The following is a 12,867-nucleotide window of genomic DNA, read 5'->3' as shown; positions in this document are numbered from 1 at the left end:
CCACTGCTAGATTCTGGCGGTGTTTCATTCTGTGCATGGTCAGGAGCACCTCTGCGCTGGCTGCAGTCTGAGAGCATGGGCTGTCGTCCTATTGCTTTATTTACCATCTGCATTATTGACCTTCCCCACCTCTCCAAAGGGTTATAAGAAAAAGCCTGCAAGGGTGAGATCGACTGCTTAAAATGCTGCTGTGTGGAAAACCCTCTTAGAACCATGGAAACAGAACGTCCTCCTGCTGGCAAATGCTGATGGTGCTTTGTGTGGCTCACGGAGCGGACGGCAGCTTGGGTTTGCTTCCCCATCTATTCAGTCACAGGTGCCATCAGCAGGAAAGGGCACAGCTCTGCAGATTGAGTTTGCAGCCCAGCAGGGCTGAGTGTGGGTAGATCTGAACTATTCCTGTGGGTAGCACGAGAGACGGGTTGGGTAGAAGAGGAGGACGGTGTCTCCGTCGTATTCTAGCAGCACGAAGCCAGGTTGTGGCTTGCACCAGTCGGGCTCACTCCCGTGATGTCCCATGCAGAGCTCTCCGTGTTCCCTTCCGTGGCGAATTACTTTATTTTGATGGCGTGTTTCTTTTGCATGGAAGCTACCTGACGGGGGATCAGTTCTCCAGCGAGTCCTCCTTGGAAGCCTACGCCCGCTGCCTGCGTATGGGATGCCGCTGCATTGAGTGTGAGTACCTAGCAAGGGCTGTCTCCTGTTTCTCAGCACTGACCATGAATTTTGTGCTGCCCTCATCTGAGGCCCTTGGTTCCTTTTGTGACATGGGGCCTGCTGTGCCGTGAGTGAGCCAGCACCTTTAGAAAGAGTGTACCCTCGCGGCCGTCCCGTGGGCCATTTTTGGCAGGAATGGCCTCATCTTTCTATCCTACTCCATGCCATGCCTGGCCTGTGGGTCACAGCCCACCCCTCTTTCCTGGGACCAAATAGCAATGGTGGGGATAGAGCTACCACCCACTTGAACCTTGTCCTAATGCCACAGCGCCACAGCCTGGCACTCTGGGGCAGATTTTTAAAGGCATATAGGTTCCTAACTCCTTTTGGCAGTCAGTGGGAGTTAGGAACCTATATGCCTTTACCAGTCTGGCCTGTCATCTCTTCACATGCTTATGCTGTATTCCAGAAGGCAGCCTGCTGCAGTGGTTAGAACAGGGGAGTGGGAGGCAGAGTTCATTTTAAAAAATCCAATTGTATTTCCACAACAAATGTTAACGAAGCTGTTTCTTTTGGAATTTTTCACAGAAAATTCCACATTTTTCTTTTAATTGAAATTTTTTTTCTAAATGAAACTGTTTTCAGTGAAGATCTTGATTGTCAGCAAATCAAACATTTAGTGAAAATTACACTTGTTTTTGTGGAATATATTTTGATTTCAACCAAACCATTTTTTAACTCAAAGTTCTTCAGTCAAAAAATTTCAACCAGCTCCATCAGGTTACCTGAAGTCTAATCTCCCTCCGACACTGACTGGTTGTGTGAGTGGGGGCAAGTCACATCATGGCTCCATGCCTCAGTTTCCCCAACTATAAGATGAAGAGATTCACTTTCTTGGTTGTTATGAGACTCAGTCCATGGAAGTAGATAGAGAGCTATGAGATTTTTGCATGGAAGGTGCCACTGAAGTGCTGTTAGCACTGTTATTGTCCTGTCATGCTGCATTTTGACACTCTTGCAATGCCCGGCATAATGCTATGGTTGCATGAGCCCTCGCACTGAAAGGGTTAAGGAGATTTTGTTTGTTGAACCGTCTTGTACTTGTTAAAGTCATTGTTTTCTCAGAAAGATCCTTGATTGTCACCTCTCTCCTTTTCCCATCCAACATGGATTCCCCTGCAGAGCTAGCTCGGTTTGACCCATTTTGCGCTGATGTCCTGTTTGCATCACTGAGTTTGGTTAAGTTTCCCATTGGGTTCTGTTTTAGTGGATTGCTGGGATGGCCCTGATGGGATGCCCGTGATTTACCATGGACACACCTTAACCACCAAAATCAAATTCTCTGACGTCTTGATGACCATCAAGGAACATGCCTTCATGACCTCTGAGTAAGTAGAACAGGTGTACAAAAGGCAGAATCCTCATGGGTCTGATCCTGATTCAGCTAGGGTGAAACTCATGCTTGTGCAAAGGACACACCTGAAGCCTCCAAGCAGGGTTAAGTGAGCATGAAGTGGCCCATGCAGGCCTTTTGCTCTCCCCCTCCCACCCCCCCCGCATCCCCAATGTGTTTAATTTGTTAGGTGCTGGGGCTCAAGCAATTTTTTTTGCTTTCATAACTGATGTGCCAAGCCCAGAGGTGCCGGGGCTATGAACTGCCAAGCCTAGAGATGCTAAGGCTCAGCCCTGGCAAGCCCTGGCACAAATTAAGCACTGTTGCCCCCACTGCATGGGGGTGATTTCACCCATAAAGAACGTCCTCATTTGGTCAAGGTCTTGGGAGTTCTGTCCCTGGCTCTCTCATGGGCTCACTTTGTGATGCTGAGCATGGTATTTATGCCTGAATTTTCAAATGTCCGTTAACTTTGGGTGCCCAACTGGAGACACTTTTGGTCCAGATACTCAGAGGAGCTGTGAGCCCCCAGCTCTGGCTGAAGTCCATAGGATTTGTAAGTGCTTGGCATGCTCTAAATCTGGCGAGGGAGGGGCAGGGGAGTGTGAACTGGGCACCTAGAATTAGTAACACTTCTGAAAATTTAGGGCCTAACTTCTCTCTAGGTTTGAACTTGGTGACTCTACTTGATAAGTCCGACTTGTGTCCTTGCTGATAAACAGGGCTCCTAGAAATCCATTTGCCATGGAAAAACACAGAAAAGCACAGAATTTGCATTTTTACAGAGACTCTCTTTAGTTTTTTCATTTTGTGAAAGAGTAAAAACATACATTAACCATTGACTAAATCAGGGGTCTCAAGCATGCGGCCTGCCTAGCAGCCCACCCCCAGCCTACCTCCAGGCCAGGGGTGGGCAAACTAGAGCCCGCGGGCTGCATCCGGCCCATGGGATTGCCCCCTGTGGCCCCGCGAGCCCTGCGCCGCTCCCTGAAGCGGCCAGCACAACTATATCCCTGCGGCCCCGGGGAGGGATGGGGGGGGCAGAAGGCTCTGTGCGTTGCCATGGTTTTCAGGCACTGCCCCCTGCATCTCCCATTGGCCGGGAACGGGGAACCATGGCCAATGGGAGCTTTGGGGGAGGTACCTGGAGGAGCGGCAAGGCAGCACACAGAGCCCTGTGCCCTCCCCCCCGCCGGGCCGCAGGGACATGGTTCCAGCCGCTTCCTGGAGCGGAGCGGCACAGGGGCCAGGGCAGGCAGGGAGCCTGCCCTGGCCCCGGTGTGTGCTGCTGCCACCCCGGAGTCCAAACCCCTGCTGCATCCCAACCCCATGCTCTGAGCCCTCTGCCACACCCGGACCCCCTGCTGCACCCCAACCCCCTGCCCTGAGCCCCCTACCGCACCCCGTACCCCTCCTGCACCCCCTGGGGGCAGGGAGGCAGCGGAGACTTTGGGGAAGGGGTTGGAATGGGGGGTGGGAAGAGACAGGGCAGGGGTGGGGCCTCATGGAAGGGGTGGAGTGGGGGCGCAGCTGGGGGCAGCGACGGGGGTGTGTGTGTCAGTGATGCGGCCCACGGGCCAATGTACTAGTCCTCGTGGCCCTCGTGGTCATTTGAGTTTGAGACCCCTGGACTAAATGTTACTGAGCGTACCAGTGTCACTTATTCAATGTGCACAGCCTCCCATGTTGTGGTTGATTTTTGAATGCGCTTTAAATTTACATAGCTAAACATACTCCAAAAAACTGCTTCTGGCATATAGAGGCTACTCAATGGTGTTTAAGAGTTCATGTTTTAATGCATCTCAAATTTTACTTAGCCTCCAGACATGAGTAATTAAAGTTAAGAAGAGAAGCCGAAAACTTTTAAAGTCCCCCCCTAAAGACCGTGTCACCGAGTTTGGCAAGGACAAATTTCATGTTGATGGTAATGTGGTGGTCCATACTATATGCAGCAAGGCTGTAGATTGCATTAGAAGGCAGACAGTTGTAGAACACCTGGAAAGCAAGAAACATAAACTGAATGAAAAGAAACGAAAACAAGATGCTGAAAGAGCAAGGCCACTAATAACAGTAAAGAAACAATGCACTGTGTCTGATCATTCTATTAATTGTATTTTATTATAATGATTGATGGCACTGGTAGGCTTCAAACTTGCTTAAAAGTTGTAAACATCAATAAATATTGTGTTCAACTGATACCTATGTATATTGTGGCTATGGAAACTAAAGTTTAGCATTACATTTTTAATTGTGGAAAAATGCAGAGTTTTATTGTTTTTATTGGAGAATTTTGTGTTTTTATCACTGAAAACTAGGATCCCTGCAGATGAATGTGTCTAACTGTGCAGGGACTAAATGTTATTTCTCTGGTAGCCTGGGATTTTCTGGAACAAGTGATGCTTATAACCTTAGTTAGTGTCCTCTGATGTTGCAGCCAAGGGCTTATTTTCCATTTTGTACTCCATCATGTACAACTTCGTTCCGTGATGGTTTTTATGTGACCCTCATGCACACATGGATGGTACACCGATGATCAGACACTGAAGTTCTTCTTGCTAAACTGGTACAGCAACAAGGGGACAACCTCTGACTATGGGCTCCTGTCCTATCAATGGCACAGATGTGATTGTTTCTCCACAAGAGGGCCATGGTCAGCAGGAGGCACCAAAGAGCCTGCTTATGTTGTGTATTATAAATACATACGCCATATTTGTAGTCTGTTTGGTTCCTACATGAAAGTCATTGTCCTTCTCTGTGTTGGTGGGAGGAAAATTTTTGTTAGGTTAAACTCAACTGGGCTGCATCCTGCAGTTTTTTTGGTCGGTGTCTCTGTTCCCCCTTTCAGACCAGTCCTGAATTGCAGTGTACAGACGGACCCTACTGGGCCAAGGGGCAGAAAACTTGTGTTCATCTTGGTGGGGATGAGGGTGAAATCTATACTGTACAGGGGATGCAAAGGAAGCTGAAACCACTCTGTGGAGAGTAACTTGTAGAGTTGTCTAGTTGGCAACTGGGAAATTCCTGCAAGTTGGTGCTAGTAGTTAATGCATGCAGTTACAGAATGTTGACCGTCCCCCAGTCACCACTCTGTTATTTAACCCCTTTATTCCCTCCTGCTTTTCCACCTACCAGATATCCTGTGATCCTGTCCATTGAAGATCATTGCAGTATTGCTCAGCAGAGGAACATGGCTCAGAATTTTAAGAAGGTTTTTGGGGACATGCTCTTGACCAAGCCGGTGGATATATCCGCTGATGGGCTCCCCTCTCCGAACCAGCTGAAGAGGAAAATTCTCATTAAGGTAAAATTTCCCTGGTGGCTGGTGTCTCAAATGCAAAGGAAAGTAGGGGGTGGGGGTGGGATCAAAGGCATGCTCACCTAGGCATTGGAAGGGCTCATCAGTGATTTGAACCTTAAAGGGACAGTGCATGTTGATTTTATTTGGGCCCATTTCCCAAGAAGGTTGGATTAGGTTGGTTTTTCCTAGAGGCGCTAGAAAAGTCTGGATCCAGATACTAATCCAGTCTGGATCCAGATACTAATTTCCCCAAAGTTCAGGGTGCTTTGGATTCAGGAGTTTTTTTTCTCCCCTTGTCTCCAATAATCTGGTATTTATACCGTGGGTCTCCTTGATCTGCTTCACTGTCTGGTTACCATGGCACCTTGTGCTGTCAGAGAATGCTTTCTACTCTGCTGGAAATGCAGGATGCTCTAAGGTGGGGAGGGGGCATGAAGCTGAAAACTAAACAGAATTGGGGAGAGCCTCTAACTCCTCTATCTTATTGCCCCCTGGGAAATGTATAGAGACTGTTTTTAAATATCCTGTGGGACTGAATTAGGGAATTCAGATCCCTGCTCTGAAATTCAAGCAACCCCCAGACAGAATCTTCTTCTATAGTTTTTTGGAGTCATTTCTTTAGAGCCTTAGTGGTTTAATTCTAACCCACTGGTGAGTGTGTGTCACGGATCTCCCGGGGTGCTAAGCCACAGAGGAATCTACAGAGCTTTAGAACCAGCTGTGGCCAGCTCATGTTTTAAGGTCTGGAGGGTCCCTGGTTCAATCCCTGGCATGTTGGCCAAGATGGTACTGTCACATAATCTCTGTTATAAATTCTAAAGAACTCTTCCCAGAGCCATCATACATCTGGTAGGGACTGAGATTGGAAGCTCTTAGGGACAAGGCCTGGTTTTGCTATGTGTTTGTGGAGCCCCTAGCACAATGGAGTACTGGTCTAAGACTGAGTCTCCTTGGCACCACCGCAGTACAAAGCGCACAGTGGGGTTCTTGACATCACTGAATTTTTTGACCCTTCTCTGCAGCGTGGAGGGGGATCTTTTATCCATAATGATGATCTGGAGCAGGGGTGGGCAAACTTTTTGGCCCGAGGGCCACATCGGCGTTGCGAAACTGTATGGCGGGCTGGGTAGGGAAGTCTGTGCCTCCCCAAAGAGCCTGGCTCCCGCCCCCTCCCACTTCCCGCCCCCCTCAGAACCTCTGACCCATCCAATGCTCCTTGTCCCCTGACCACCCCCTCCCAGGACCCCGGCCCCTAACCACCCCCTGGGACCCCACGCCTTATCCACACCCCTGCCCCTAACTGCCCCCCGGGACTCCACCCCCTATCCAACCCACACTGCTCCCTGTCCCCTGACTGCCCCGAACCCTATCCACACCCCCGCCCCTAACTGCCCCCCAGGACCCCACCCCCTATTCAACACCCCCTGTCTCCTGACTGTCCCCCTTCCCAGAACCTCCCCCCCATCCAACCACCCCCTGCTCCCTGTCCCGACTGCCTCCCAGGACCCGTTGCCCCTTATCATTACCCCCTCCTTACCATGCTGCTCAGAACAGCAAAGCCTCGCCACCTGGCCAGAGCCAGCCACACTGCCTGGCAGAGCAGCGAGCCAGAGCGCTGGCGTTGCGTCGCGCTGAGGCTGCAGGGGAGGGGGACAGTGTGGGAAGGGCCGGGCAGGATGGTCCCATGGGCAGGATGTGGCCCACGGGCCATAGTTTGCCCACCTCTGATCTAGAGGGTACCCCTTGCAATAGAGCTGAAGAACATTAAAGTCACTCAGATCGGGGCATAAACAGGTGAACATGGTCTCTTCTGGGGCCGCTGCTTCCTCTAGGATATTTGATCCGAGTGTCTCATTCTGCAGCACAAGAAGCTGGCGGAGGGCAGTGCTTATGAAGAGTTGCCAATGTCTGTAATGTATTCGGAGAACGATATCAGCAACTCCATAAAGAACGGGATCCTCTACCTGGAAGATCCCATCAATCATGTATGTTTCTTTCTGCGGCTGCCACCTCATCCACTTCCTTCCGGTTACTTAGAGATTGTTTGCTGGGGATCATTCAGCCAATCTGATCTTGTAAACTAACGATAACTCTGCTGGGAAAATCATTAGTATGTGCATGGTAGGGAGCCATCCTGCCTGGGAAGGAGGATGGTGTAAATTACTTAGGGGTTTTCTCACTTATGTGACACTGAATGTGGCTTGTTTAATATATCAGGTTCCATTATTGCAGTAAGTTATAAATTAAGTCCAGAATTTTCAGATCTGGGTGCGTCTAAATCCATATTCAGGCACCTGACTAAACAGCCTGATTCTTGTGGGTCTGAGCACTTCTGTTGTTTCAGTTTTATGGTGTGCTTTTGACCGTCTTTTCTCCAGTCAGTTTCCCTTGTTTTTTGTATGGATCTTTCACACGCATTTTTTGAAAAGGAGGGAGGTGCAAGGGTGAAACAACAGGAATTGCCTGGGTGACTCCGGGTCTAGTGTGGAACCTGAATCTACTCTGAACACTCATTTTTTAACTAGATATCCAGTTGACTGTATCCCGCTAAAGTGTGCTGGAGAGTTCTCAGTCTGATCCCACATGAGCATCAGTTTGCATCACTAAGCTACCCATGCTTTGATGCTGTTGTTGCTCAAGAGTATCTCTTGAGTTGAATTAGCAGGGTGTAGTTGAGCTGGTGGTGTCTTGGAAGCTTGCCTAGCTTGTACCTTTTATCAGTGCCATTGATCATTGTCTTACATGAGCCTTAAAATTCACCAATCAGCTTCCCTCGCTACCCCCCAATCCCACCAACCACAGGGCTGAAAATCCATCCGAAGACATAAGGTCTGCTGGGTGCTGTTTGGATGAGTTCTCTGTACAGATCTTTGTCTTTCCCTACAGGAATGGAATCCGCACTACTTTGTCCTGACCAGCAGCAAGATCTATTACTCTGAGGAGACGACCGGCCACCAGGGAAACGAGGATGAAGAGGAACCAAAGGAGGTGAGGGCGATGCTTTCAAAGGGGCTGCCTATGCTCAGGGCCCCTTGAAAACCTCCATTTCATGGACTGCCCAGAAGTCATGAAATTAGCCCAATACCGTGACTTTTCCAGCAGCAGGGAAGTGGAAGCAGGCAGCCACACACCCCGGTCTCGTGCTTGGTGCAGCGCATAGCGCATGGCAGCATCATGTCAGAGTAGCTGTGCAAGGGAGGTCTCGGCGGTTGGTTTTACGAGAGGCACAGTTGCCAGTGCTACCGCTGCTGCTTGGCGCACAATCAGCCGTGGCCTTGGCAGGCATCCGCACATGCCGATCTCATGCTTGGTGCAGCTCATAGCCTTCGTTCCACGCTGCAGCAGTGCAGGCTACTGTGCCTCGGATAAAACCCAGCCCTGGAGCCCGCCCACGCCGAAACTGCTGCTCCAACATGACACTGCCGCATGCTCTGAGCAACACCAAGCAAGAGATCAGTGTGTGCAGATGCCCGCTTCTGCATCCCCACAGTTTGAAAAATTGCAGCAGTGCAGGGGTGACTCAGGGGCTGTGCAAGTTCTGTGAAATTGACTACTTTACCCATGATGCTAGCATGAATTTCTCTTCTCCTCCACCCCCCCCTCCCCCCGAAAAAAAAGTCCTTGATTTTCTCGGGGCCTTGCGTATACTAAGTGGCCTGATTGTCTGAGAAGCTGATCCGAGCATTGATTTCAGCAGTGCTCAGAACCTCTGAAAATCAGGCTATTGCTTTACCCCTCTGTGCCTCAGTTTCCCTATCTGTACAATGGAGTTAATGATGTTTATGCCACCCTGGGGATGGTCTGGGCCCTGGGACATTCTATGCTGAACAGTAATGGATGTAAATAACTGGAGTCCCAAGGGATTTTATTTTAGTGGGAAGGGGAAGGGAGTTCCAAACCCTCATGGTCCATAGCTGGAGGCCCTCTGCCTCTGAGAACAGCAGGCCCCTTCCACAGTGGGCTCAGCTGAAGTTCTGGTGCTCAGTGAAGTGGGAGATGTATCTCTGCCCCCTGCCAGGTGAGCAACAGCACTGAACTTCACTCTACTGAGAAGTGGTTTCATGGCAAGCTGGGGGCTGGGCGTGATGGGCGCCACATAGCAGAAAGGCTGCTGATGGAGTACTGCATAGAGACAGGTGCCCCTGACGGGTCTTTCCTAGTACGAGAGAGTGAAACCTTCGTGGGAGACTACACCCTCTCTTTCTGGTAAGGATTTGCAGCCCCTTTCAACAGCTCTGAAGTAGCCTTAATCCATGAGCTCCTTATCAGTACCTCTAACTTCTGTGTCAAGATTCCTGGGTTCAATTCCTTCTCTGCCACTGATGTGCAGTGTAACCTGAAGCAAGTTACTTGACTTCTCAGGGCCTCAGTTTCTCTACCTGGGATGCAAAAATGGAAATCCAGAGTAGAACTCGAGGTTATTTTATCTCTGTATTTGGCACTAGTACGACTCCTTCTGGAATACTGTGTCCATTCTGGGGGTGTCCACAATTCAAGAAGGATGTTGATAAATTGGAGAGGGTTCAGAAAAGAGCGCTGAGAATTATTAGAGGATTCGAAAACATGCCTTATAGTGAGCGACTCCAGGAGCTCAATCTGCTTACCTTAACAAGGAAGGTTAAGAGGTGACTTGATCGCAGTCTTGAAGTACCTACTTGGGGAGCAAGCATTTAATAATGGACTCTCCAGTCTAGCAGAGGAAGATCTAACACGATCCACTATCTGGAAGTAGAAGCTAGACAAATTCAAACTGGAAATAAGGTGTACGTTTTTAACAGTGAGAGTAACTAACCACTGGAACAGTTTACCAAGGGTGGTGGTAGATTCTCCATCATTGGCAATTTTTAAATCAAACTGGATGTTTTTCTAAAAGATCTGCACTAGGAATTATGGTGAGGCAGATCTCTGGCCTGTGTGATACATAAATTACAATTATGAATAACATGCCCCAGAAGACGATCCTTCCTAACTTAGGTAGTTAGCCATCGTTTTATGTCTTTAAGCATGTTGGATTTCCTCTGCCGTGTACTGCTGCCCTCTCTGGTGTGGGTGTACATTGATCACACTTTTGTCCTATTTAATGTAATCCCTGGACCGAGGGGGGCCACGCATCCTAGATTTCTTTACTGCTGGTGTCCAGTTTAGCTGGGCCATAGCCTTACAGAAATGACCAGCTAGTGATTACCTTGAGCCAGTCACATAATGGCATCTTGCCCAATCAGTTTGCATTAGGGAATGGCTCTCTCCCGGCCTGCCCAGAGTCATCACTCAGGTTGGATGCTGGGGCAGGCAGTCATGAGCAAGCGTCTCTCTCTCTCTCCTTGTTCTGACCCAGGCGCAATGGGAAGGTGCAGCATTGCCGCATCCATTCCCGGCAGGATGCCGGCAGCCCCAAGTTCTTTCTGACTGACAACCTGGTGTTCGACAGCCTCTATGACCTCATCACCCATTACCAGCAGGTGCCTCTGAGGTGCAACGAGTTCGAGATGAAGCTGACTGAGCCAGTGCCACAGACCAACGCCCACGAGAGCAAAGAGTAAGCGCGGGCGGGGCTGGGGGAGTTCTCCTAGCGCACTCCACTCTACACCTCACTTTGGCCCTGCTGTGCCCCCCGCCCAGGTGCTGGAGTGTGAGGCAGTGCTCTGCATGGTATCCGCAGCCTGCTGTCCTGCCCTTCTGACCCTGAGCCATGTGGTATTTGGAGGGAGAGGGCAGGGACGATGCTTTGTAACCCCTTGCCACGGTTACTGGACCGATCTGTCCTGCGTCTGTGCTCCTGTCATCCCCAGCTTGCCTCCGCTGAGGGGGCGAGATGGCCCTTAATCACTACAGATACTGTCCCTCTCTCTGCTTCCTGTCCGTGTCACGCGCTCGCACGTGAGCAGAGAAACTGCCACCAGTGGCTTTGGTTCCACTGTGTCACGAGAAGGAGCTCGCCCTAGATTGATTCTGGGGCTCAGCCGGCTGCGTCGGTGACTCACTCACACCATGGTGTCTTTACCCAAAGGTGGTACCACGCCAGTCTCACCCGGGCCCAGGCCGAGCACATGCTGATGAGGGTGTCGCGGGATGGAGCCTTCCTAGTGCGCAAGAGGAGCGAGCCCAACTCCTATGCGATCTCGTTCCGGTAAGCTCCCGGCCTGGAAAGTGGGCGTGCGCATCAGTGCGCTTGTGGATGCGGCCGGCCGGCCAGCTCATGGGGAACGTTTTGTTTATGCCCCGTCCTTCAGCACTCAGGCTGATGCTGCTACTAAGGGGTTGTGTTGCTTTGGGTTTGGCTTGGGAATCTCCACCATGATGCCCCGTTTGCTCTCTCAAGCGCCTTCGCTTTCCTTTGTGTGGCCCCTTCCTTGCGCCCTTCCCACGGCGTGTCCCCGGGTGTGGGGGAAATCCTTGCCCACTCGTGCTTAGCGCACTGTAAACCTCTTTAAATTGCTAGCAAGTTTGCATTAAGGGAGCCGTCTGTCTCGTCAGGGAGGCCTTCCTGCCGCAAGTTGAGCCCAGGCAGATCCTCTGAGATATTCAGGTGTCTACTTCCCATTGATTTCAGTGGGAGACAGATGCCTAACTGCCTTTTGAGGATCTGCACCGTAGTTTCTCTGCATTTGCTGTGATGAAGTGCTGTATTCGATAAGGGCCTTCAGAGCTCCCGTGTCCCTAACAGCTGTGCTGGTTCAGACAGACAGTTGGGCCACTGGATTCTGCAGCACCAAGCAGGGGAGGCCCAAATCCCTATCCTCTGTCCCAATAGCCATTCCTGCTCAACCCTCGCCTTGCAGGGAAGAAGAGCCATGCCTGCTGGCATAGGGCTTAGACTTGGGAGGCTCACGAAGCTGCCCTGTTCTGGGGATGTTCACCCCAGTTGCCTGCCATGTTGGGGGGGGGGTCCCCAGCTCTTGTCCCTGTGTTGTCTCATTAACAGGTGCGGCCTTCAGCATTGGTGGGATCATGCTTTAACTATAAGGGGGTTTCATAATGACTCGGCTTCATTGCAAGCTTTAGACACATCCCTGAGTTTGTATCACCCTCTTCTGACCTGTGGTGGTGCTGCATGTGCCATCCTAGTGCTTCGCTCAGATCTCCCCTAACTCAGGGTATTGGGCATCTGGCTCCACAGTGATTCCTGGGTGATCTGGGGTGGCTGCACCTCTTCCGTCAACACTGGTGCTAGTGTTCTCTGCTCAGCGGTGCTACTGGGTAGTCAGGGTGGCCCCAGGCATGGAGGGAAGGTGTCTGGGGTGGGCTGGGGGTCTCATTCTCCCAAGTGGCTTCCTGGGGAGGGGGTTTCTCTGGCTGTTTGCCAAGCAGCGTTTCTGGTCGTCTCGGCCTGGCAGGGCGGAAGGGAAGATCAAGCACTGCCGAGTGCTGCAGGAGGGCCAGACCGTGCTCCTGGGCAACTCCGAGTTCGACAGCCTGGTGGATCTGATCAGCTACTACGAGAAGCACCCGCTCTACCGCAAAATGAAGCTGAGGTACCCCATCAACGAGGAGACGCTGGAGAAGATTGGGACAGCGGTGA

General features: G+C 50.8%; 1 protein-coding gene across 20 annotated transcripts in view; it reads left to right on the top strand.

Moving 5' to 3' along the window:
• Window positions 1-12,867, top strand: part of PLCG1 (phospholipase C gamma 1) — a 103,596-nt gene that overhangs the window by 70,827 nt on the left and 19,902 nt on the right. For all 20 annotated transcript variants that reach the window (XM_043495509.1, XM_043495514.1, XM_038369381.2 and 17 more), the window contains 9 exons: window positions 590-675; window positions 1,925-2,045; window positions 5,183-5,351; window positions 7,211-7,333; window positions 8,235-8,336; window positions 9,367-9,554; window positions 10,684-10,884; window positions 11,356-11,475; window positions 12,683-12,863. In XM_043495509.1, coding sequence (XP_043351444.1) covers window positions 590-675; window positions 1,925-2,045; window positions 5,183-5,351; window positions 7,211-7,333; window positions 8,235-8,336; window positions 9,367-9,554; window positions 10,684-10,884; window positions 11,356-11,475; window positions 12,683-12,863 — 1,291 coding nt within the window. The remainder of the gene's footprint in view (window positions 1-589; window positions 676-1,924; window positions 2,046-5,182; window positions 5,352-7,210; window positions 7,334-8,234; window positions 8,337-9,366; window positions 9,555-10,683; window positions 10,885-11,355; window positions 11,476-12,682; window positions 12,864-12,867) is intronic.

This window comes from Dermochelys coriacea, chromosome 13 (genome assembly GCF_009764565.3).
Source record: "Dermochelys coriacea isolate rDerCor1 chromosome 13, rDerCor1.pri.v4, whole genome shotgun sequence".
NCBI lineage: Eukaryota > Metazoa > Chordata > Testudines > Dermochelyidae > Dermochelys > Dermochelys coriacea.
Note: the sequence above shows the minus strand (reverse complement) of the source record. Positions and strands in the feature narration are given on the sequence as shown.